Source organism: Piliocolobus tephrosceles, unplaced genomic scaffold, assembly GCF_002776525.5.
Source record: "Piliocolobus tephrosceles isolate RC106 unplaced genomic scaffold, ASM277652v3 unscaffolded_108, whole genome shotgun sequence".
NCBI classification, from domain to species: Eukaryota; Metazoa; Chordata; class Mammalia; order Primates; family Cercopithecidae; genus Piliocolobus; species Piliocolobus tephrosceles.
This window is the reverse complement of record NW_022291865.1, coordinates 1,670,341-1,694,813: the sequence shown is the minus strand read 5'-3', so window position 1 is coordinate 1,694,813 and position 24,473 is coordinate 1,670,341. Positions and strand designations below refer to the sequence as shown.

Sequence of the window (24,473 nt, the reverse complement as noted above, 5' to 3'; positions counted from 1 at the left end):
AAATAAATAAATAAATAAATAAATAAATAAATAAATAAATAAATAAAAGATCTGCCTGTCTCACTTCAGGATTCTAGATGTGTACCAAATTCTATTAAGACTAGAATGGAAATCTAACTTTTTTAGAAGTACTGATGGTTCCTGAGGACCCATCATTTCACTGTAGAAATGACTAATGATCAGATTTGAAATCAAAGGACAGAAGTTTTTTTCTCTTACAATGGCACTGCAAATCTATACTTTTTTATTTGAGACAGGGTCTGGCTCTGTCACCCAGGCTAGAGTGCAATGGCACCTTCTTGGCTTACTGCAACCTCTGCCTACTGGGCTCAAGCGATTCCCATACCTCAGCCTCCAGAGTAGCTGAGATTACAGGCAAACACCACCACACTTGGCTAAATTTTGAATTTTTTAGTAGAGATGGGGTTTTACCATGTCGCCCAGGTTGGTCTCAAATTTCCGACCTCAGGCGATCCACCCACCCTGGCCTCCCAAAGTGGTGGGATTACAGGCATGAGCCACCGCGCCTGGCCTAAACTATACTTATTAAAAAGAAAATACAACAACACAACAACAGCAACAACAACAAAACTGGTGTGTTGAGATACAGCACAAGAGATCATGAAAACTGAGGAAAAAACAACAAAAAATTTTTTTAACAAAAAAAGAAAATGGAGAAGTGAAGACAGGTAGGATATCATTATAAAACAATCATTTAAAGTGGAAGAAAAAGGAATCTAACAGATTAGAATGGCAATGACCACCTTTGCATAGTTTCAAAGCAAATAAACTGAAAAACAAAGGATGAAGATAATACAGCTGCAAACGGAGAAGGGGAAGAGATACACATAAATGTTTATACAGAGATGTATCTCTGAACAATACTGTGAATAAAAGGATAGACTTAATAAGTTTTATGGCTCTACTTATTAGGAACACTTTGGAGAATAATAATAGTAATAGGTACAGAAGTACTACCTAATAGGCTTATAAATAGATAATTTAGTTTATAAGCAGATAAACATTAAAATACATTTGTAAAAACCAAGTAAAATTCAAGAGTCTTGGCCAGGTGTGGTGGCTCATGCCTGTAATCCCAACACTTTGGGAAGCCAAGATGGGAGGATTGTCTGAAGTCTGGAGTTACCCGCCTGGCCAACATGGTGAAACCCCATCTCTACTAAAACTACAAAAAATTAGCTGGGCGTGGTGGCACCCACCTGTAGTCCTAGCTACTTGGGAGTCTGAGGCAGGAGAATCGCTTGAACCTGGGAGGCAGAGGTTGCAGTGAACTGATATCGTGCCACTGCACTCCAGCCTGGGCAATAGAGCAAGACTTCAAGTAAAAAAAAAAAAAAAAAAAATTCAAGAGTCTAGGTTGATTCATTGGAGAATTGCAGGTTACATCCAGAATATTTCAGAAAGCTTTGAAAAGAGAGTAATCTGATACAGCAGCATGGGGGAAGGTCACTCAGAAGAAAATATAGGGTGAAATGTTAAGGCCTTCACACTTTAGGGTCAAAGAGAAAGGAACATACTATTAATGAGAGTTTTGACTGAACTGAGAAAATCTGGGGTTGTTAAGTACAGAAAAGACTATGAGAAAGAAAATTGAGAACTGAGGGAATGTGAGAGCAGGCAGTATATGAATTTTGAGAAGAGGAATTGATTAAAAGGAACAGAATTAGGGGTCGGGCTAATTCATCATAAAATATCTTTTTATCTTGTTTAAAAAAAAAAATCCCGGCCAGGCGCAGTGGCTCATGTCTGTAATCCCAGCACTTTGGGAGACTGAGGTGGGTAGATCATGAGGTCAAGAGATCAAGACCACCCTGGCCAACATGGTGAAACCCCATCTCTACTAAAAATACAAAAATTAGCTGGGTGTGGAGACATGTGCCTGCAGTCTGAGCTAATCGGGAGGCTGAGGCAGGAGAATCACTTGAACCCCAGAGGCAGAGGTTGCAGTGAGCTGAGGTCACGCCACTGCACTCCAGCCTGGTGACAGAGCAAGACTCTGACTCAAAAAAAAAAAAAAAAAAAAAAAAAACCCATATCCCAGCTATCAAAAATTGAACATCAATTTAAAAATTAACTAATCCTATGAAGGGTTATCCACTGGTTAAATACCTTTTCCTTACACTCAGCCTTTTCATTGGGATCATTCAGTAAGAAGTCATTATGCCAACATGACAGCAAGAGCAGCTCAGCCCCATAAAAATGTTATCAGAATGGTCCAGATTACAAAGCACCCTCAACAAAATGAAGTTGTGAGGAATAAGTATGCAGGAGGCATAAGTTAGGAAGCCAAGAGAAGAGAGTCAAGGACTGCCTCACTGAAATAGGGACCAGAAGATTGAAAATCAATTTATTTTTGGAAAGTGAAGGGTTCTTAAGAATGGGATGTCATGTGTTTATAAGCAGATAGGAAAAATATTTTAGTTAATAACGTGAAAAATAAAATACAAGGAGAGAGCTAGCATCCAAGGGTCTCTAACTCATTCATAAAAGGTACTAAACTGATCTTCAAGCTTTATCAAATAGAATCCTGAGTAAACCATAGTCAAATTAAGCAGAAGAACCTCCTGAAGGGGCAGCAAAGCTGTATCCTGCCTCACCTGGAAGCATCTCCTTGGGGCCAAGTAGGAGAAAGGTGAAGTGGCACTATCCACACTAAGCTGATGCTGACATACCTTCATGGGCTTGGCTGAGAGTAACACAGGTATCCTGGGATCTGTGCAACCCAGGAAGATGTAGGTCTGGCTGTACCTGTGTGTAGCCTCTACACCACTGAGTTGAGAACAACAACTCAAGAGAAATGGGGAGAAAATAGAAAAGGTCAGAAAAAGAGAGAGCCATCCTTTTACCTATTCTTTCTTCTCCAATTATTTATTTTTCTAGTATTGACAATGGGTGCTAATCTATCCACTGTTTTCCTGATTTACCATGTTGTGGAGAAGCTAAGTTTGAGCTAAAAATGACTACAAAAACAGATCTATAATTTTACTAGCATCATTCTCTAATCAAATGAGTCAACTGGTAGAGAAACTTGGATATGCCTGGGGCAAAGGAAAATGATCATCCCTATTTAATTTTGTTTCAGATCAAACATTTAAATATAATACCAGACAGTATGTCATTAAGCTGAGAATACAAAGGTGAACACAAATTAGCAATGTATTCAGGGTTTTATACCCCTGGATTCATGTCAGAAAAAAAATTATTCATTTTTGTAATAAAAACAAATGGGGCCCAAGTAGTAAAATGGACTTCAAAAATGACAACAGGGCCAGAAACAGTTACTCTCTGAAACTGAAGTTAATATGAATCAACATGTAATCAACAGTATTATTTTTAATCCATCCCGCAGTGTGATTTGAAGGCAGCTTCCTTACTGTGATTAAAACACATTTAACATCCAAACACATGAGTAGGGACAACTCAGAGGTATTTGCTATTGGTAGTTTAAAAAAGAAAGGCAAATAGCAGACTTACGACAATACTTTCCAAAGCAGTAAAAATTCTGCTAATTCACACTCTCTCATCCTTACTCCGTGAAAGGAACTCCCAAAAGCCCAATTATTCTAAGTAATTACATATTTCTACTACTACTAACTAGTTATAAAATTTCCAAGAGAAAAATGCTCAGTGTATTTATACCCGGCTGACACCAGTACATTCAATTAGTACTTAAAGAATGTAATTAAGGTTCAGGAAGATACAAATAAATTATAAATTATCATACAAATCATAAATTGTATATTCTACAAAGGGCTTACCTTGCAGCTTTTTCAAAACAGCAACTTCCATTTTCAGAACTTGTTTTGGTTGTTGAGCTGATTCCACCTTCAGTGCAACATTCTCCCTGGTGAGCATGTCCAAGGCATCGTAAATTTCTCCAAAGCCCCCACCCCCAATCTTTCTCAACTGCACAGAAAATAAGAACACACACACGCAAAATTACTAGAAGATTCTAACTTGAAAGCAACTGATCTCTTATATTTAGAAAATGTATAATTTTACAATCTGTTTTATAAAATATTTCAATATTGTTAAATTAACTATGTATATGCCAAGAAAACATATGACTGAAAATAACATCAAAACCTTTCCCCACAGGTTTATCCACAAAAAAGTAACGAAATTATTTCACCCACAAACAATTTTAAAATTTGGTTGACAGCCAGCATCAGAAATGTCACCAACAATACAGTATTTGAAAGAATCTCTTCCTACAAATGCCACTCAACAACCAGATTTGTTGTTTTAATTTTAAGGAAGACTTTTTAAACTATGAAATCCTGGCTGAGTGCAGTGGCTCACTCCTGTAATCCTAGCACTTTGGGAGGCTGAGGCGGGAGGCTCACTTGAGGTCAGGAGTTCGAGACCAGCCTGGCCAACATGGTGAAATCCCATCTCTACTAAACAATACAAAAATTAGCCAGGCATGGTGGCACATGCCTGTAATCCCAGCTACTCAGGAGGTTGAGGCAGGAGAATTGCTTGAACCCAGGAGGCAGAGGCAGTAGTAAGCCAAGATCCTGCCACTGCATTCCAACCTGGGTGACAGGGAGAGACTCCATCTCAAAAACGAAAAAAACAAAAAACACTACAAAATCACCCAGCCCTCTCACCACCACTTACCCTTCTCTCGGGTGTACCTAACAGGGTTCACAGAGCAGGCAGAGAACTCCAGTACCAAACTATCCCCAGAATTCACTATACATCTATTTATTCATATAAGAGTAAAAACTAACCAATTTAAGCAAGTTCAACAAACACTATTCTCTCTGATAAAATATGTTAGCTTAACTGGGGACTATGAGAATGCTGGTCTGAGTATCCTAAGTAAGTTCTGAAGAGTCAGCGGCAACTGCACCTGTAGGCTCTGAAAGCTGGGTTGTGGGGGTAGATACTTCAAGCTAGACACAGCAATTATTTTCCATTTCCTGAAACTAGGTTGTCTTCTTATCACATTATCCAACATCCAGGATGTGATATAATGTAGGAAGTCATCATAGGCACAGAGTCCTAAATCCTAACCAGCTCAAGACGCCCCAGTTCCATGTTCGACCTCTTTCTCCACTTGATCATCACTGATTACTACATCTAGGTTAATTTATCTTCTGAATTTCTACGGTAATTATTTGTTTAATCATTCAATTAATCACTTTACCGGGCCATACCTCAGGTACCGGGCCAGGACTCAGATATTACTTGTATTATTACCTTGGTATTTTTCAAATTATGTCCATGAAATACCTTGTTTTTAAACTGTCATGTTGATTAACTTTCTATTGTCAATATCCTATCCTGCTACAGAGAAACTAAGCTTCTTCGAAGAGATGGCCATTTGTTCTATTCTATTTCCTTGTGTCCCCCAGAGCATTTGGCAAAGTGCTAACTTACAAATATAATCCTATACTTATTAGTTTGCACATGTGAGCCATAATCCGTCTTTATTTTTTTTTTTCTTTTTTCTTTTTTAATTTTTTCAGTTGGTAGTCTCACACTGTCGCCAGGGCTGGAGTGCAGTGACATGATCTTGGCTCACTGCAACCTCGGCCTCCCGGGCTCAAGCAATTCTCCTGCCTCAGCCTCCCCAGTAGCTGGGATTACAGGTGTGCGCCACCACGCCTGGCTAATTTACGTATTTTTAGTAGAGATGGGGTCTCACAATGTTGGCCAGGCTGGTCTCAAACTCCTGATCTCAAGTGATCTGCCCACCTCTGCCTCCCAAAGTGCTGGGATTCCAGGCGTGAGCCACCACACTCGGGTGATCCTGCTTTATTGTCATTTGGTGATGGGAAAGGAATACTACATGAAACTACAGGATAAGTTCAAGATTTTTACAAAGTTCCAGAAGTGGCCAGGTGTGGTGGCTCACACCTATAACCCCAGCACTTTGGGAGGCCGAGGCGGGTGGATCACGAGGTCAGGAGTTTGAGACCAGCCTGACCAACATGGAGAAACCCCGCCTCCACTAAAAATACAAAAATTAGCCAGGCGTGGTGGCGCGTGCCCATAATCCCAGCTACTGAGGAGGCTGAGGCAGGAGAATCGCTTGAACCTGGGAGGCGGAGGTTGCAGTGAGCAGAGATCATGCCACTGCACTCCAGCCTGAGCGACAGTGTGAGACTCTGTCTCAAAAAAAAAAAAGTCCAAGAGGCATTCAGTTAAATAAATTGTTCCTTCATGGGCCTTGATTGATATACTTATGATTCTTTATATTTTGCCCATTAAATAAAACCTAGTGTAGCTTTAAAAACTCATACACAGTACCAAACAGATTCCTTTCTAACTAAGGACTGGTAGAGGCAGCTTCATGTTTTCCTCACAAAAAAACCTTATTAAATGACAGAATAAAACATCTAGGCTGAAGTAAATGTTCTTGCTTCTTTGTCTATTTCTATCCCTATAATGCCATTTAAACATTAATAGAGCATTTTTTAATTGGCCTGACAAAGCCCTAAGAAATTATCAAGGTTTATGAGGCAAAGAGAGAGGCAGTTTAGTATGATTGGGGTACACAGATTACAGGAAGAATAGAGGTAAGGTCTGTGGGAGATTGTATTTTCCAACAATAGGCACAAAAATATCATCCATCCCTGCTCTTCTTCAATGTGAAGAAAACCTTTCACACTGATGAAGGCAATGTGACCTTGCTACTCCCCCATCAAGGCGTAGAGTCCATTTTCCCCTTAACTGCTTTCATCAACAGAATAGGGCAAAGTGACACTGTGCCAGCTCTGAGGACAGCCCTTAACCAGCCTGGTAGCTTCCATTTCCTGTCTCTTGAAAGCTAGCCACCATGTAAGAAATGGGACCATCTGGCCGGGAGCAATGGCTCACATCTGTAATCCCAGCACTTTGGGAGGTCGAGGCGGTTGGATCACCTGAGGTTGGGAGTTTAAGACCAGCCTTGCCAACATGGTGAAACCCCGTTTCTACTAAAAATACAAAAATTAGCCGGTGTGATGGTGCACGCTTGTAATCTCACCTACTCGGAAGGCTGAGGCAGGAGAGTCGCTTGAACCCGGGAGGCGAGGCTGTGGTGAGTGGAGATCGCGCCACTGCACTCCAGCCTGGGCAACAGAGTAAGACGTCGCCTCAAAAAAAAAAAAAAAAAGAAATGGGACCATCCTGAGAAGCCACAGCCACGTGGTTATGCCCTAGAAAACAAGCCACCAGGTTGGGGGTTGGGAGTTGGGGGTGAAGAGCTAAGGAACCCCATCATACCAGACAAGTGAGTGAAGAAACCATTTCTAAATGGATCCTCTAACTGAAACAATCCTGCTAGTGCCACATGGCTAAGAGACAAATCACCCAGGCAAACTCTTCCCAAATTCCTAAGGCACAAAACTGCAAGCAAAATAAAATGATTGTTTTAAGTTTCTAAATTTTGATGTAGTTTGTTACATAACAATAAATAACTAAAACATCATCTGTAACAATGAGCTTGTCATTTTTTTTTTAAACTAAAAATGCCCCTATGCCCTCCCAAATGTTGGAGATAAGTTCCTCAGATATATTAGTTCTAATTACCAGGACAAGGGAACCATGCCAATTAAGAGTTTCCACTTGTCACCTTTTGATATGTCCACTGGAGAACAAACCAGCCTTAACACAGTGCTTAGTGTAATCCTCTCACCAAAGCAACACTCATGTCTGACTTACATAAAAGATTAGCAACTGCTAAATCTCCCTGCACCAGTCCATGATGATGACATAGTTTTCTTATATTTGGTCAAGTAAATTTTCAAAGTCTACTGACTTACCTAATCAGTAAAACACACTGTACCATACAAATAAAAAATAAAAATTCTATTTCTAAAGGGTCTTCTTTTTCCAATCTGTTCATAAATTAAGGGAACCATTAAAATAGCTTTGTAAAACCTACTAATGGAAAAAAACTTTGGTGGACTGTGTAGCAATAAAAAAATATTTAAATATATCCAAAACAAAAATAGTTCCTTAAAGAAATGAGTAGTATTAGCGAGATGGCAGATTCTAGGTCTAGGGAGAGAAAGTCATCGAAAGACTATTAGGATCTTGTCAAAAGAACTCAGAAGACATTGTGAAGTGTGTCCCCTTAGTCAAATAAGACAATTTAAACATTTATAAGGATAACTACCACGGACTGAAACACATCAAATTTGTTTAAATCCTTCTTAATTATACTAAAAAACAAATCTAATTGATCACTTTTGGAGAATGACAAAAAACCAATTCATTGTTTTGAAAACTGGTAAATTAAAAAAGAGAAACAAGTATTTATCTTGTTTTCCTAATCAAACTGTACCTCAAGATAATCAAATAATTGATGATAAAAAGCTTGTCCTTACAGATACATTTCAGCTAATAAATGAATTATGGAATATCACCAATTTGCAATCCCTACATAATAGACCTAGGCAATGATCATCAACAGTGTTACCACCACAAAAAAGATAGACAGATGGACAATAAGATATTATATGCCTCCTAGTGAAGGCTCACAATAACATTTATGAAAAAAAGATGTCCCCATCTCAAAACAAACCTAAAGTCAGATGTAATCCAGCCTGTAGATATAACTACCAATTTACAGGAAATACACAAGACAGAGAAACGTGTTAACATCAAATGGAAGCAGATAGCAAAATCCAAACCATGGGAAATTCTACAGACAAATCACCTAATTTCTTCAGTAAATAAATTGTAAGGGGAAAAAAAGAACAATAAAGAGGAAGGAATCTAGAAATGAAAAGAAATTTAAGTGATGGCAACTAATTACAATATCCAGATTTTATTTGGATCTTGATTCAGACTGTTCAAAATACTTTACAATCAGGAGAATGTGAAAACTAAAACTATATTTGGTGATATTAAGAAATGATTACCTGTTTTTAGTACTACTACAGTATTTTATAACAGTAGAAAGTAGCTGAAAATACCACAGGCTAACAGACAAAATGATACACAACCTTGGGGGAGGAGTCAGCAGGAAAGAAATGATTATTTTTAAGGTTTGATAATGGTATTACGATTATGTTTTTAAAAGTAAGTCCTTATTTGTTAGAGACACATACTGAAGTATACACAGAAGAAATGCTAAGGTTAAATATCACTTCAAAATATTCTGGGAGAGAGATGAAACAAGATTAATCATACATTGATGACTATTTAACTTGGGTCATGAGTACACGGAGGTTCATTATATAAGTCTCTATTTTCTATGTATACTTACAATTTTCCTTAATAAAAAAAAAAAGAGCAGCTCATTGGACTTGCTTTTTTTTTTTTTTTTTTTTGAGATGGAGTCTTGCTCTGTCACCCAGGCTGGAGTACAGTGGCGTGATCTCAGCTCACCGCAAGCTCCGCCTCCCGGGTTCACACCATTCTCCTGCCTCAGCCTCCCTAGTAGCTGGGACTAGAGGCACCGGCACCACGCCCGGCTAATTGTTTGTATTTTTTTTCAGTAGAGATGGGGTTTCACCATGTTAGCCAGGATGGCCTCGATCTCCTGACCTCATGATCGGCCCGCCTCTACCTCCCTAAGTGCTGGGATTACAGGCGTGAGCCACCATGCCCGGCCAGCTCATTGTAATTTCAAACACTGTATTTTTTTCATTTGTTCAAAAATTTAGTACTATATGAAAAGTAAGAATTAGGGTATAAACAGAGCTTAATCATAGAAAAATAACTGTAAATAACTGCTTTAGGCATATAAGTAATGTATATAATATTTCCTAATGAAATGCTATTTTTATCAGGATACCAAAAATTACCCCGATATGTATACACACACACACACATACACATTCTGAGATGTACACTCACCACTTTCCATCTTTCTTTCACTAGGATTCCAACACTCAGGATATCCGGCTGCTCTCCTCCCCCGCTCATTGCAATACACTGATTATGGTAGAACAGTTACACAGGCATCCAGTTCCCAAGGGTGGTTTCCATTTAACCTAAAACAACAACAAAAAATAGTGGCAGTATATTAGGGTTAACTAATCAACACAAATAACATTCCAACATCAGGAAGCACTACTAATACTATACATTAGTTTGGCTACTTTGTTGGGAAGAAGGGGAAAAAGACCCAGAAATGTTTAATGCATATTTTTTAAAACCACATATCTTTCCATTACAGATGCCCAGTGAAATAGCTAGGCGTTACAAAGATACTGTTAAAACACAGGTATTATTTATAATAACTGAGATTGTTAGATTATAGGGCAAGCATGATGTCATGGCACTTGAACTAGGTAGATGACTATCCTGAGTACAATATACTGCTGAAAAGACACAGTATCTAATTTACAACTGCTTACAGTTTGTAACTTAGAGCTTAAAATCATTACAGCTAATAATATTTTAATGTTACAAAATGCACTTAAAATGTATAGGAAATAAATACTAACAAAGAAAATGGTTGTTGACTAAACCTGATACGATGACGTTCTAAGAAAAAGAGGATATTAGTAAGATGAACAGCATACCTGTAGAAAATGAAGATATAGCACAAAAATACAGCCTAAAGGAGATGAAAACTGTAACCTAGTCCAGGAATGAAAAAGATATTGATACAGAGTGACTTTCAAGATACATTGTTTAGTGAAAAAAGGCAAGACAGTAAAGGGTTTATAGTATGCTATACTTTGCAGAAAAAGGAGATAAATGTTGAGTATATTTAAGTATCTGCTTTTGTTTTCTAAAAAGAAAGGAAAAGAAGGACAGATAAGCTAAAACTTAATGAAAATGATTCTTTGTAGCAGGAGTCAGCAAATTTTTTCAATACAGGTCTGGAGAGTAAATATTTTAGTCTCTAGGCCACATACTGTATTCTCTGTTATAGTTACTCGATTCTGCCACTGTAGCACAAAAGCCATACACAATTATGTAAATGAATGAGTATGGCTGTGCTCCAACAAAATCTTATTTACAAAAAAAAAAAAAAAAAAGTGGGCCAAATTTGGCCTGCAGACTGTTTCAACCTTTACTCAAAAGAATGCAAAAAAAAAAGGCCAGGCATGGTAGCTCACACCTGTAATCTCAGCATCTTGATGATGGAGGCTGAGGCAAGAGGTATGCTTGAGCCCTGGAGTTTGAGACCAGCCTGGGCAACACAGGGAGATCCCATCTCTACAACAAATTTAAAAATTAGCCAGATGTGCTTGCACGTACTTGTAGTCCCAGCTACTCAGGAGTCTGAGCAGGGAGGATCACTTGAGCTTGGAAGGTTGAGGTTGCAGTGAGCCGTGAAGGTGCCACTGCCCTCCAGCCTGGGTGACAGAATAAGATCCTGTCTCAAAAAAAAAAAAAAAAGAAAGAAAAAAATGATGGAATGGATAAGGAAGAAAGCCAGACTTCCGTGAATGCATCTTATGATATAGTTTTGATTCTGGAAACATGTAAATGTTTTACGTATGATTAAAAAAAAAGTTCTAAACTCCAAATTCCAGAAAGGACCATAACAACAAGTAATCACCAGAACTGGTGTTAAACCCATCCTACGCCCATCAAAGGAAGCTCTGAATGAGTGATATCACTTCAGCAAGTCACCAGTCAGCAACACCACAATTCATAACCACATTTACATAATAAAAGGTCAATCAGTTCCTAAATACTCCTACTTCACCAATCCCTGAACTCCATAATTCCTCAAATCCTATTTAAGACTAGCAGTTTCTTTTCTTTTTTCTTTTAAAACCAAGTATTGCTCTGTCACCCAGGTTGAAGTGCAGTGGTGCAATCACAGCTCATTATATCCTTGAACTCCTGGGCTCAAGCAATCTTCCCATCTCAGCCTCCCAAGGAGCTGGGACTACAGGAGCGTACTACCATACCTGGATAACATTGTTTCTTTGTTTATTTTTAATAGACAGGGTCTCACTATGTTGTCCAGGCTGGTCTCAGACTCGTGGCCTCCAGTGATCCTCCCACCTCAGCCTCCCAAAATGGTGGGATCATAAGCATGAACCACTGCACCTGGTTGGGCAGTTTGTTTCATTCAGAGAAATTACGTTCTACAATTATGGCTCTCCCTTGTATATCACACAATAAATTTAGCATTTTGTTCAGAAAACGAATGATGGCATGTTCAAGAGACAAAAATTTTAAAACACACTAAAAATAAAGGACAATTCAAAACAAACTGAAACCAATAATCTACTGCAATCTGTTCCCCAAAAACCTATGGAACTAAAAGAATTTTTAAAAAATAACCCATTGCATCCATTGCATACTGAGTTTGTGCCATAGTCACACAGAAAATAATTACTTCAGCTGGGCATGGTGGCTCACAACTGTAATCCCAACACTTTGGGAGGCTGAGACAGGTGGATCTCTTGAGGTCAGGAGTTCGAGACCAGCCTGGGCAACATGGCAAGACCCTGTCTCTACTAAAAATGCAAAAATTAGGCCAGGCGTGGTGGCAGGTGCCTGTAGCGCCAGCTACTCAGGAGGCTGAGGCAGGAGAATGGCTTGAATCCGGGGGCAAAGGTTGCAGTGAGCCGAGACTGTGCCACTACATTCCAGCCTGGGTGACAGAACGAGACTCCGTCTCAAAAAAAAAAAAAAATCAACATTCTCCACAGAATTTAAGTAAGACTCAAATTTCAAAAAACAAAAAACAAAAAAAAAAACACTTTTAATGTTGGGCATACAATCCAAAATTACCAAGCACACAAAGAACCAAGAATATCTCAATTTATATATGAAAGTGCAATCAATAGATACAAATGTCAAGATGACACAGATTTAGGATTTATCAGGCAAAAATGCTCCAAGAAATAAAGGTGAACACCCTAGAAATGAATAAAAAGATATAAAGGCTCAGGAAAGAATAAGAGACATAAAGAAAGAAATTAAAAATTTAGGCCAGGCATGGTGGCTCACGCCTGTAATCCTAGCACTTTGGGGTCTCACTGTCGCCCAGGCTGGAGTGCAGTGGTGCAGTCGTAGCTCACTGCAGCCTCGAACTCCTGGGCTCAAGCAGTCCTCCCGTCTCAGCTTCCCAACTAGCTAGACTACATGCATGTGCCACCACACCCAGCTCATTTCACTTTTTGTAGAGACAGGGTCTGGGTTTGTTGCCCAAGCTGGTCTTGAACTCCTAGACTCAAACGACCCTCCCACCTCAGTCTCCTAAAGCGCTGGGATTACAGGCATAAGCCACTGTGCCCAGCCCTGAACTCTGGATATTAAAAACTCTGTAAATCTTAAATTCAGCTAGATAAAAAAGAAATTGGGGGGGGGGAACACTCTGAACAACAAGGCTCAGGGAGCTTCCTGGTTGGTGAACATACTGATGTACCAAGAGGGTGGTGCACTCTGGCTCCACGAGGATAGACGCTCCCGTGCTTGGGAGCCTTACAAACTTATCATATAGTCCTCTTCATCTGATTGTTCATTCATATCCTTTATAATAAAAAGGTAATTTTAAGTATAGCACTTTCATGAGCTCTGTGGGTCATTCTGAGCAAATTATTAAACCCAAGGGGATTGTGGGAAGGCCCAAACTTACACTCAACCAGGGAAAATTTGAGTGGCTTGTGCTACAGTCTGAAGTGAAGGCGGCTTTGTGGGACTGAGCCCTGTAACCTGCGGGGTCTGCATTAACTTGAAGCAATTAGTGATAGAATTAAAGTGAATTATAGGACACCCGGATGATGTCAGTGAACTTAAACACAACCATCAAACAACTGGAACTGACATTTATAGAACACTCCACCCAACAAAAGCAGAATACACATTCAAACTCACAAGGAACATACACCAAGAGACTATATAATATCCCAGGTCACGAAACAAATTTTAGCAAATTTAAAAGAACTGAAATCATACATACTATATTCTCTGATAACAAGCTAGTATATTCTAGCTTAATGGTATTAAGCTAGAAATCAATAACAGCAAGATAACAAGAAACTCTACATACACTTGAAAATTAATAACAACAGGGCAAAGTGCCTGATTTTATATAAATAACACTTTACTGGAACTAAGCCATGCTCATTCAATTATATGTTGTGTATGGCTGATTTCATACTACTACGGCAGAGTTAAATAACTGCAACACAGACGGTATTACACTTTGGCCTAACATATTTATTTTCTTAATAAAATAAAAAAATTTATTTCTTAATAAAATGTTTGGCTGGGCACGGGGGCTCGCACCTGTAATTCCAGCATTTTGGGAGGCCGAGGCAGGTGGATTGCTTGAGCTCAGGAGTTCAAGACCAACCTAAGCAACATGGCAAGACCCTGTGAGGAAAGACAGAGACCCTCTCATATTGTTTTATATTGTTTTACACTCAGTACCTATTTTAAGAAAAAAACAAGGAATTGAAACCAAAGACAGGCAGCCCGGCGCCAGGGCCAAAACCTGACCTGGGCCTGACTGGCCTAAATCTAGTAGTTAAAAATCAACTCATGACTTAGAAACCGATGTTATCCATAGATTCCCAGCAACGTATAAGAACATTTTGAAACTCCCTGCTCTGTTCTGTTTCATTCTGACCACTAGTGCATGCAGCCCCTGTCACGTACCCTCTGCTTGCTCAAATCAATCACAACCCTTTCATGTGAAATCTTTAGTGTTGTGAGCCCTTAAAAGGGACAGAAATTGTGCACTTGGGGAGCTCAGATTTTAAGGCAGTAGCTTGCCAATGCTCCCAGCTGAATAAAGCCTTTCCTTCTACGACTCGGTGTCTGAGAGGTTTTGTCTGCGGCTCCTCCTGCTACATTTCTTGGTTCCCTAACAGGAAGTGAGATGACTGAGGGACAGCCGAGGCAGCCCCTTAGGCAGCTCAGGCCTACCCTGTGGAGCATACCTGCGGGGGACCCCGGCCAGCCTGAGTGAGGAGATCCAAAGAGTGCTCCCGGGTAGGCAATTGCCCAGGTGGAACGCCTCGCCCCAGAGCAGCACGTAGCAGGCCCCCGCAGAGGATTAACACAGTGGCTGAACACCGGGAAGGAACTGGCACTTGGAGTCTGGACATCTGAAACTTGGTAAGACTAGTCTTTGGAACTTGTCCACTCCATTTAAGTGGAAGCGTGGCCTGATCACCCATGGTGTGCCTTTATTGGCACTATGATGTTGGTTTTGGTTTTGACTTGGTTTGAATTGCTTGACAGGACTGGTCTTGGGAATTTGCCTACTCCATTTGAGTGGAAGCGTGGCCTGATCACCCACGGTGTGCCTGTACTGGCACTTTGGTTTTTGTTTTTGACTTGACTTGGACTGCTTGATACTTTGGTTTTGGTTTTGACCTGGCTTGGATTTCTGGATACTCTGATTTTGGTTTTGATTTTGGTTTGGTGTAAACTGCAGAAGTGTGTGTGTGCCCTTTTTACCTGTTTATTTTGTGGTGTGCGTGTGGTGTAAGTGTGGTGTTTTCTCTAGAAGCATGGGTCAAGCACAAATAAGCCCACCCCACTAGGAACTATGTTAAAAAATTTCAAGAAAGGGAAAAAAGTGGGGAGGCAGAATTTATACAAAAATAATGTTATTTGGTAAATTCTTGTCCTGAAATAAATTAACTGGTTGTTAAAGAAAAAAATGTTTGTACTAAGTCAGAAAGTTGAGACATGTCAAAAAATTGTCCGTGAAAGTCATGAAAGTAAAAAGGTTATAAAAAAAATTTTATGCAAAAACTGTTGTATAATTTAAAAGTAATAAAGCTTCCTGAGTACTACTGAAGAATCAGTTTATGTGCAAGGTGTATAAAAAAAGTAAAACACACCTTTGGTAAAAAGATTATAAGGAGGCATAAGAATGTGGATTTTTACCTACATTAAAAGGTTAAAAAAAGTATTGTTTTGAAAGTTTAGGCCGGGCGTGGTGGCTCAAGCCTGTAATCCCAGCACTTTGGGAGGCCGAGACGGGCGGATCACGAGGTCAGGAGATCGAGACCATCCTGGCTAACACGGTGAAACCCCGTCTCTACTAAAAATACAAAAACTAGCCAGGCGAGGTGGCGGGCGCCTGTAGTCCCAGCTACTCGGGAGGCTGAGGCAGGAGAATGGCGTAAACCCGGGAGGCGGAGCTTGCAGTGAGCTGAGATTCGGCCACTGTACTCCAGCCTGGGCGACAGAGCGAGACTCGCCTCAAAAACAAAAAAAAAAGAAAGTTTAAGCAAGTTTTAAAACGTTAATTGTAAAAAAATTCTGTGTGTAAACATATTAGCTAAAGTTAAAAAGGTATCATTCAGTTTTTCTGTTAACTGGACATTAAAATAAAAATGCAACAGGTTTTTCTTAAAGCATCAACCTGCTCTTTAACAAAAATTATAAAAGGTTAAAAAGAGTCTATAAAATCTTACCTTATGGTTAAACATGAAAAATTGGATAAATATGTCTACAAGGTTTTATTAAAATTAAGTTTAACATTAACAACACACTAATATAAAGGTAAAATTTAGCTTATCTGGTATAAAAATCATACAAGAACCATTATTAAATATAAAATGGTGTTTAGCTTTCTTTGGTCTAAAAACTAATAAAGATAGGTGCTAAAGGAAACACTCATTTTACTAGAGGATCATAGAAGTTAAAGACTTAAAACAAATTTTGGCACCTAAGACAGCATACCAAGATGCAAATGCCTGGTTGAAATGGATCAAATATTCCATCTGCACGTTAAACAAAAGCAACTGTTATGCTCGCGCAATGGCAGGCCAGAGGCCCTGATTGTCCCCCTTCCACTAAGGTGGTCCTCTAGTCGACCAGGCATGGGCTACATGGTAGCTCTTTTCCAGGATTCTAGGATTACTTCCATGAAGTAATTTCCAGGATTACTTCCATGGAGTAATAAGACATGCCAAGCTCTCTCTGCTATATCCCAAAGTCCCTGCAGGTCAGCCCCCCAAGGGCCATCCAGCTTCCGTCTCCCAACACTAAGTTCATTTCGTGTCTTTCATGGCAGGGAGGAGACTCAGCATTCCTTGGAGACCTGAAGGGATGCAGTGAGCTTAAGAATTTTCAAGAGCTTATCAATCAGTCAGCCCTTGTTCATCCCCGAGCGGATGTGTGGTGGTATTGCGGTGGACCTTTACTGGGCACTCTGCCGAATAACTAGAGTGGCACTTGTGCTTTAGTCCATTTGGCTATCCCTTTCACCCTGGCATTTCATCAACCAGAGGAAAAATAATAATAATAATAAGACATCGTAAAGCAAGAGAAGCCCCTTACAGGTCTTTCAACTCTCACATCTATTTAGATGCAATTGGAGCCCCAGATGGAATACCAGATCAATTTAAAGCTTGAAAGCAAATAGTTACAGGGTTTAAGTCAATATTTTGGTAGATGACAGTCAATAAAAATGTAGATTAGATAAACTGTATCTATTACAACCAACAGCAATGAGCTTTTCATGAGTTAAAAAGAAACACTCGTGTCGGCCCCAGTCCTGAGGCTACCTAACCTGACAAAACTCTGTATACTCTATGTGTCAGAAAGAGAAAAAAAACCAGTTGGAGTTTTAACCCAGACTGTAGAGCCCTGGCCAAGGCCAGTGGCCTATCTCTCAAAACAACTAGATGGGGTTTCCAAAGGCTGACCCCCATGTCCAAAGGCCCTGGCAGCAACGGCCCTGTTAGCACAAGAAGCAGATAAGCTAACACTTAAGCAAAACCTAAACATAAAGTCCCCCCATGCTGTGGTAATTTTAATAAATACCAAAGGACACCACTTGCTAATGAATGCTACACTAACTAGATACCAAAGCTTGCTCTGTGAAAACCCCCACATAACCATTGAAGTTTGCAACACCCTAAACCCCGCCACCTTGCTCCTGGTATCAGAGAGCCCAGTTAAACATAACTGTGTAAAAGTATTGGACTCAGTTTATTCTAGTGGGCCCAACCTCTGAGATCATCTTTAAACATCAGTAGATTGGCAGGCTATATGTGGATGGGAGCAGCTTCGCCAACCCCTGCAAAGTGACTCTGAAGAAGATGACAAGCCCTACTCCAGTCACACCCGGAAGCTGACTGGTCCACGCACGGCCAAGGCATGAGGAAACTCATCGTGGGACTCATTTTCCTTAAAATTTGAACTTATACAGTAAAGACTTCAACTGACCTTCCTCAGACTGAGGGCTGTTCCCAGTATATACATCAAGTCACTGAGGTAGGACAAAAGATTGCTACAGTCCTATTATTTTATGGTTATTATAAGTGTACCAGGACTCTAAAAGAAACTTGTTTGTACAATGCTATTCTATCCAAGGTATGTAGCCCAGGAAATAACCAACGTGATGCGTGTTATGACCTATTTTAAGCCTCCCATGATCACAGTTTTTAAAATAAAGTTAAGGACTGGTCCTTTTCTAGGCGACACAAGTAAAGTAATAGCTAGGACAGAAGAAAGAGGGGCCTCCAAGCATATAACCCTAAAATTTCATGCTTGTACCACTATCAATAGCAATCGGCATATAATAAGATGCAGTTCTTTAAATTAAAAAAAAAAAAGGTTTACACAGCAGGAAATAAGTATACCTGCCATGAATTACACTCATGTGCAAATGTATGTAATTACTGGTCTTGTGTCATCTAGACTACTTAGAAAAAGGATGAAAAAGATTCTGTTTAGCTCCAAAAAGCAGAAGGCAGCCCCTCCTGTATGGGTGGAAGCTGCAACCCCTTGAAATTAATAATTACAAATCCCTTAAACCCAAAGTTTAAAAAAAAAAAAAAAAAGGAGAACACGTATCTCTGGGCATCCATAAAAAAGGACTAGGTCCTAGAGTAAGTATCTTAGTAAAAGAGGAGGTTCGTAAACTCTCTCCAGAACCAGTATTTCAGACTTTCTATGATAAACTAAAAGTGCCAGTACCAGAGACTCCAGGAAAAACCAGAAATTTGTTTTTGCAATTAGCCGAGCATGTAGCCCAGGCTCTAAATGTCACTTCATGTTATGTTTGTGGAGAAACTGTAATAAGAGATCAATGGCCATAAGAACCCCGACAATTGGCCGGGCACGGTGGCTCACGCCTGTAATCCCAGCACTTTGGGAGGCTGAGGCGGGCAGATCACGAGGTCAGGAGATCGAGACCATCCTGGCTAACACGGTGAAACCCCGTATCTGCTAAAAATACAAAAAATTAGCTGGGCATGGTGGCGGGTGCCTGTAGTCTCAGCTACTTGGGAGGCTGAGACAGGAGAATGGCGTGAACCCGGGAGGCGGAGCTTGTAGTGAGCCGAGATTAGGTCACTGCATTCCAGCCTGGGCGATGAGCAAGACTCCATTTCAAAAAAAAAAAAAAAAAGAACCCCGACAATTAGTGCCTACAGACCCAGTTCCTGATGAATTCCTGGCCCAAAAAAAATCACCCTGATCATCTCTAGGTTATAAAAGTCTCAATTATTAGACAATATTGCATAGCTAGAAAAAGGAAAGAATTCACTCATTCTATAGGATGACTTAGTTGTCTGGGGCAAAAACTGTATAATGGTACCGAAAAAAACAGTGACATGGTGGAGTTCCAATTACACAGAAAGAGATCCATTCAGTAAATTTCCAAGGTTGCAGACTGTCTGGGCCCACCCAGAATTCCACCGGAACTGGACTGGCCCCACTGGGTTATACTCGATATACAGACATAGAGCCTACACTAAGCTGCCTGACCGGTGGACGGGTAGTTGTGTTACTGGCACTATTAAACCATCTTTCTTCCTACTGCCCATAAAAACAGGTGAACTCCTGGGCTTCCCTGTCTATGCTTCCCGTGGAAAACAAAGCATAGCCATAGGTAATCAAAAAAATGATAAATGACCTCCTAAAAAATTATACAATACTATAGACCTGCCACTTAGACACAAGACGGCTCATGGGGATACTGGGCCCCCATTTACATACTCAACCGAATCATATGGTTGCAAGCTGTTTTAAACATCATCACTAATAAAACTGGCCAAGCCTTGACTATGCTGGCCCAGCAAGAAACTCAGATAAGAAATGCTATCTATCAAAATAGATTGGCTCTTGACTACTTGCTAGCAGCTGAAAGAGAGGTCTATAAGAAATTTAACCTTACTAATTACTGTCTACACATAGATAATCAAAGGCAAGTAGTTAAAGACATAGTTAAAAATATGACAAAACTGACACATGTGCCCATACAAGTGTAGCGTGAATTCAACCCTGAAGTCATGTTTAAAAATTAGTTCCCAGCACTAGGAAGATTTAAAACTCTTATAATAAAAGTTATAATAGTAATAAGAACCTCCTTACTGCTCCCTTGTTTGCTACCTGTACTTCTTCAAATGATAAAAAAGCTTCATTGCTACCTTAGTTCACCAAAATGCTTCAGCACAAGTGTACTATATGAATCACTATCAATCTATTGCACAAAAAGACATAAGTAGCAAAAATAAGAGTAACAACTCCCACTAATAAAAAGTGAGAGTCTCAAAGGGGGAAAATGAGGAAAGAGAGAGATCCTCTCATACTGTTTTACACTCAGTACCTGTTTTAAGAAAAAAACAAGGCAGTTAAACCAAAGACAGGCAGCCCGGTGCCAGGCCCAAAACCGGGCCTGGGCCTGACTGGTCTAAATCTAGTAGTTAAAAATCAACTCATGACTTAGAAACCGATGTTATCCAAAGATTCCTGGCACTGTATAAAAGAACTTTGTGAAACTCCCTGCTCTGTTCTGTTTCATTCTGACCACCGGTACATGCAGCCCCTATCACGTAACCCCTGCTTGCTCAAATCAATCACGACCCTTTCATGTGAAATCTTTAGTGTTGTGAGCCCTTAAAAGGGACAGAAATTGTGCACTCGGGGAGCTCGGATTTTAAGGCAGTAGCTCGCCAATGCTCCCAGCTGAATAAAGCCCTTCCTTCCACAACTCGGTGTCTGAGAGGTTTTGTCTGCGGCTCATCCTGCTATACTTGTCTCCACAAAAAATATAAAAATTAGCCAGATGTGTGGCACACATCTGTGGTCCCAGCTACTCAGAAGGCTGAGGTGGGAGGATCACTTGAGCCAGGAAGTTGAGGCTGCAGTGAGCTGTGATTGCAAAACTGTACTCCATCCTGGATGACAGAACAAGGCCCTGTCTCAAAAAAAAAAAAGAAAAAGAAAAAGAAAAAAGAGATCGGGCGCAGTGGCTCATACCTGTAATTTCAGCACTTTGGGAGGCCGAGGCAGACAGATTGCCTGAGGTCAGGAGTTTGAGACCAGCCTGGCCAACATAGTGAAATCCTGTCTCTACTAAAAATACAAAAATTAGCCAGGCATGGTGGCGTGTGCCTGTAATCCCAGCTACCTGGGAGCCTGAAGCAGGAGAATCTCTGGAACCCGGGAGGCGGAGGATGCAGTCAGCCGAGATCATACCACTGCATTCCAGCCTGGGTGACAGAGCAAGACTCCATCTTTAAAAAAAAAAAAAAAGAAAGAAAAAGAAAAGAAAATGTTTGCCAATGCCTGTTCTAAATGAGCCATGGTTAAAGACAAAGTCCCCAGGCAAATTAGAAAATATTTTAACTGATCAAAAAGGAAAATGTAACATATGGTATGCAGCTAAAGCAATGGTTAGAGGAAAAACTATATCACTAAAAGCTTATATTAAAAATGAGGCCAGGTGCAGTGGCTTAGGCCTGTAATCCCAACACTTCAGGAGGCCAAGGCAGGAGGACTTGAGGTCAGGAGTTCAAGACCAGCCTGGGCAACCTATCAAGACCCTGTTATTACAAAAACTTTTTAAAAATACTCAACTGTGTGTGCTGAGTGCCTATAGTCCTAGCTACTCAAGAGGCTGAGGTGAGAGGATCATTTAAGCACAGAAGGTTGAGGCTGCAATGAGGTATGATCGCTCCATTGCCTCCAGCCTAGGTGACAGAGATCCTGTCTCTTAAAATATATATATATATATATAATACTAAAATAATTTTTAAATTGAAAATAAGCGAGAAAGTTTCAAATTAAAAATATAAGCTTCCACCTAGGGGGAAAAAAAAAAAAACTAAACTCAAAACAAGCAGAGGAAGGAAACAAAAGGCAAAATAATAATAATGAAATTAAAACCAGAAACGTCATAGAAAAAAAAAAATCAGTAAGACCAAAAGCCGGCTCTTTATAAAGATCAATATAATTTATAACCTTTTAGGAAAACTGGGAAAAAAGAATACACAAATAATCAATATTAGGAATGAAACAGGGGTTATCACTACAGACTCCAAAGACATAAATACATAATTAGGAAATATAATGAACAACATTATACACAGAAAGTGAACACAACCATCAAAAACTACTACAATTCACCCAAGGTGAAAGGGGCCTCCTTAAAAGTTGTACTAAAAAATATGGGCATGATATGGTTTGGCTGTGTCCCCACCCAAATCTCATCTTGAATTGTAGTTCCCATAATCCCCACATGTCATGGGAGGGATCTAGTGGGAGGTAACTGAATCATGGGGGCGGTTACCTCCATGATGCTGTTCTCACGATGGTGAGTGAGTCTCATGAGATCTGATGGTTTTATAAAAGGCAGTTCCCCTGCACACGCTCTCTTGCCTGCTGCCATGTAAGACGTGCCTTTGTTCCTTCTCTGCTTTTCACTGATTGTGAGGCTTCCTCAGCCATGTGGAACTATGAGTCCATTAAACCTCTTTTTCTTTACAAATTACCCAGTCTCAGCTAAGTCTTTATTAGCAGTGTGAGAACGGACTAATACAGGCCTAGATTTTTTTTTCCAATGGCAAATTCTACTAAACATTTAAAGAAAAAAAATGAAACAAGTTTTATACAATCTCTCCAAAAAAGAAGAGGAAAAAACCCTTCCCATCTCATTTTATGAGTCCAGCATTAACCTGATATTAAAACTAGTCAAAGGTTGGGCACGGTGGCTCATGTTTGTAATCTTAGCACTGTGGGAGGCGAAGGTGGGTGGATTGCTTGAGCCCAGGAGTTTGAGAACAGCCTAGGCAATATGGTGAAACCTCATCTCTACAAAAAATACTAAAAATTAGCTGGACATGGTGATGCACACCTGTAGCCCCAGGTACTCAGGAGACTAAAGTGGGAAGATCACCTGAGCCCAGGGAGGTTGAGGCTGCAGTGAGCCAAGATACCGTCACTGCCCTCCTGGCTAGGCAGCAGAGTGAGATCTGTCTCAAAAAGAAAACGAAAAATAACAGATCCATATCCCTTAAAAACAAAGACATGAAAATCTCTCATAAAATAGTAGCAAACTGAATCCAGCAATATCATACAACGAATAATACACCACAATCCAGTATGGTTTATCCTGGGGATGCAAGGCTGACTCAATATTCAAAAATCAATTCATGTAGTACAGCAGATTAATAGTCTAAAAATGAAAATCACATGACCTATCATGTGATACAGGAGAAGCATCTGACAAAAGTCAGTATTCATTCATGGTATAAACTCTCAGAAAACTAGGAATAGAACAGAATTTTCTAAACCTGATAAAGGGCATCTAAAAAAAAAAACAAAGTTCACACAAACTGTCAGTTTTAAGACAATTCCAACTGAAATCTAAGCAGAATGTTTCATATAAATAAGCTGACTCTAAAATCTATGAGAATAAGCAAAAATTACCCAAAATCTTTATAAAAAAAATAAAGCTGGAGGAAACACACTATATGATTTTAAGTCTTACTGTATAAAACTACAGTAATCAAATCAGTGACCTATCTGCAAAGGGATAGAAATATAAACACATGAAACAGAATAAAGAGTCCATTGAGGGTGGAGGGTAGGAAGTGGGTCAGGATCAAAAAACTACCTATTGGATACTATATGTATTACCTGGATGACAAAATAATCTGTACACCAAACCACTAAGACACACATTTACCCAGGGAACAGATCTACACATGTACCCTCCTTGGACCTAAAATAAAAGTTAGAAAGAAAAAAAAAAGTATACATCAAAAAGATATTTTTAAAGTCTCCAGAAATAGACACACACAGATATGGCCAATTCATTTTTTAAGCTCTTTTAACAATTTAGATATAATGCACATACCATATAAGTGGCCATTTTAAAGAATACAATTAAGTGTTTTGTAGTATACTCACCATTGCCACTATCTAATCCCAGAACATTTTCACCATCCCAAAACAAAACCCCATACCCATTAGCAGTCACTCCCCATTCCCTTCTTCTCTCAGCCCCTGGCAATCACTAAATCTTTCTGTCTGTATGGATTTGCCTATTCTGGGCCAAATGATATTTGACAAAGACGCAAAGGCAATTCAATAAAGAAAGGACAGGCTGGATGCTGTGGCACATGCCTGTAATCCCAACACTTTGGGAGGCCAAGGCCTCAAGTGGATAACTTGAGGTCAGGAGTTTGAGACCATCCTGACCAACATGGAGAAACCTCATCTCTACTAAAAATACAAAATTAGCTGGGTATGGTGTCACATGCCTATGATCCCAGCTACTCGGGAGGCTGAGGCAGGAGAATCACTTGAACCCAGGAAGCAGAGGTTGCAGT

The 24,473-nt window shown here is 39.9% G+C and overlaps 1 protein-coding gene across 3 annotated transcripts in view; it reads right to left on the bottom strand.

Moving 5' to 3' along the window:
- The window catches only part of LOC113219838 (tau-tubulin kinase 2), a 174,738-nt gene that overhangs the window by 126,176 nt on the left and 24,089 nt on the right, over positions 1–24,473 (bottom strand). For all 3 annotated transcript variants that reach the window (XM_026447835.1, XM_026447837.1, XM_026447836.1), the window contains exons 2-3: positions 9,823–9,959; positions 3,780–3,927 (exon numbers count right to left, since the gene is read on the bottom strand). In XM_026447835.1, the coding sequence (XP_026303620.1) occupies positions 3,780–3,927; positions 9,823–9,891 (217 nt within the window). In that variant the 5' untranslated portion in view covers positions 9,892–9,959. The remainder of the gene's footprint in view (positions 1–3,779; positions 3,928–9,822; positions 9,960–24,473) is intronic.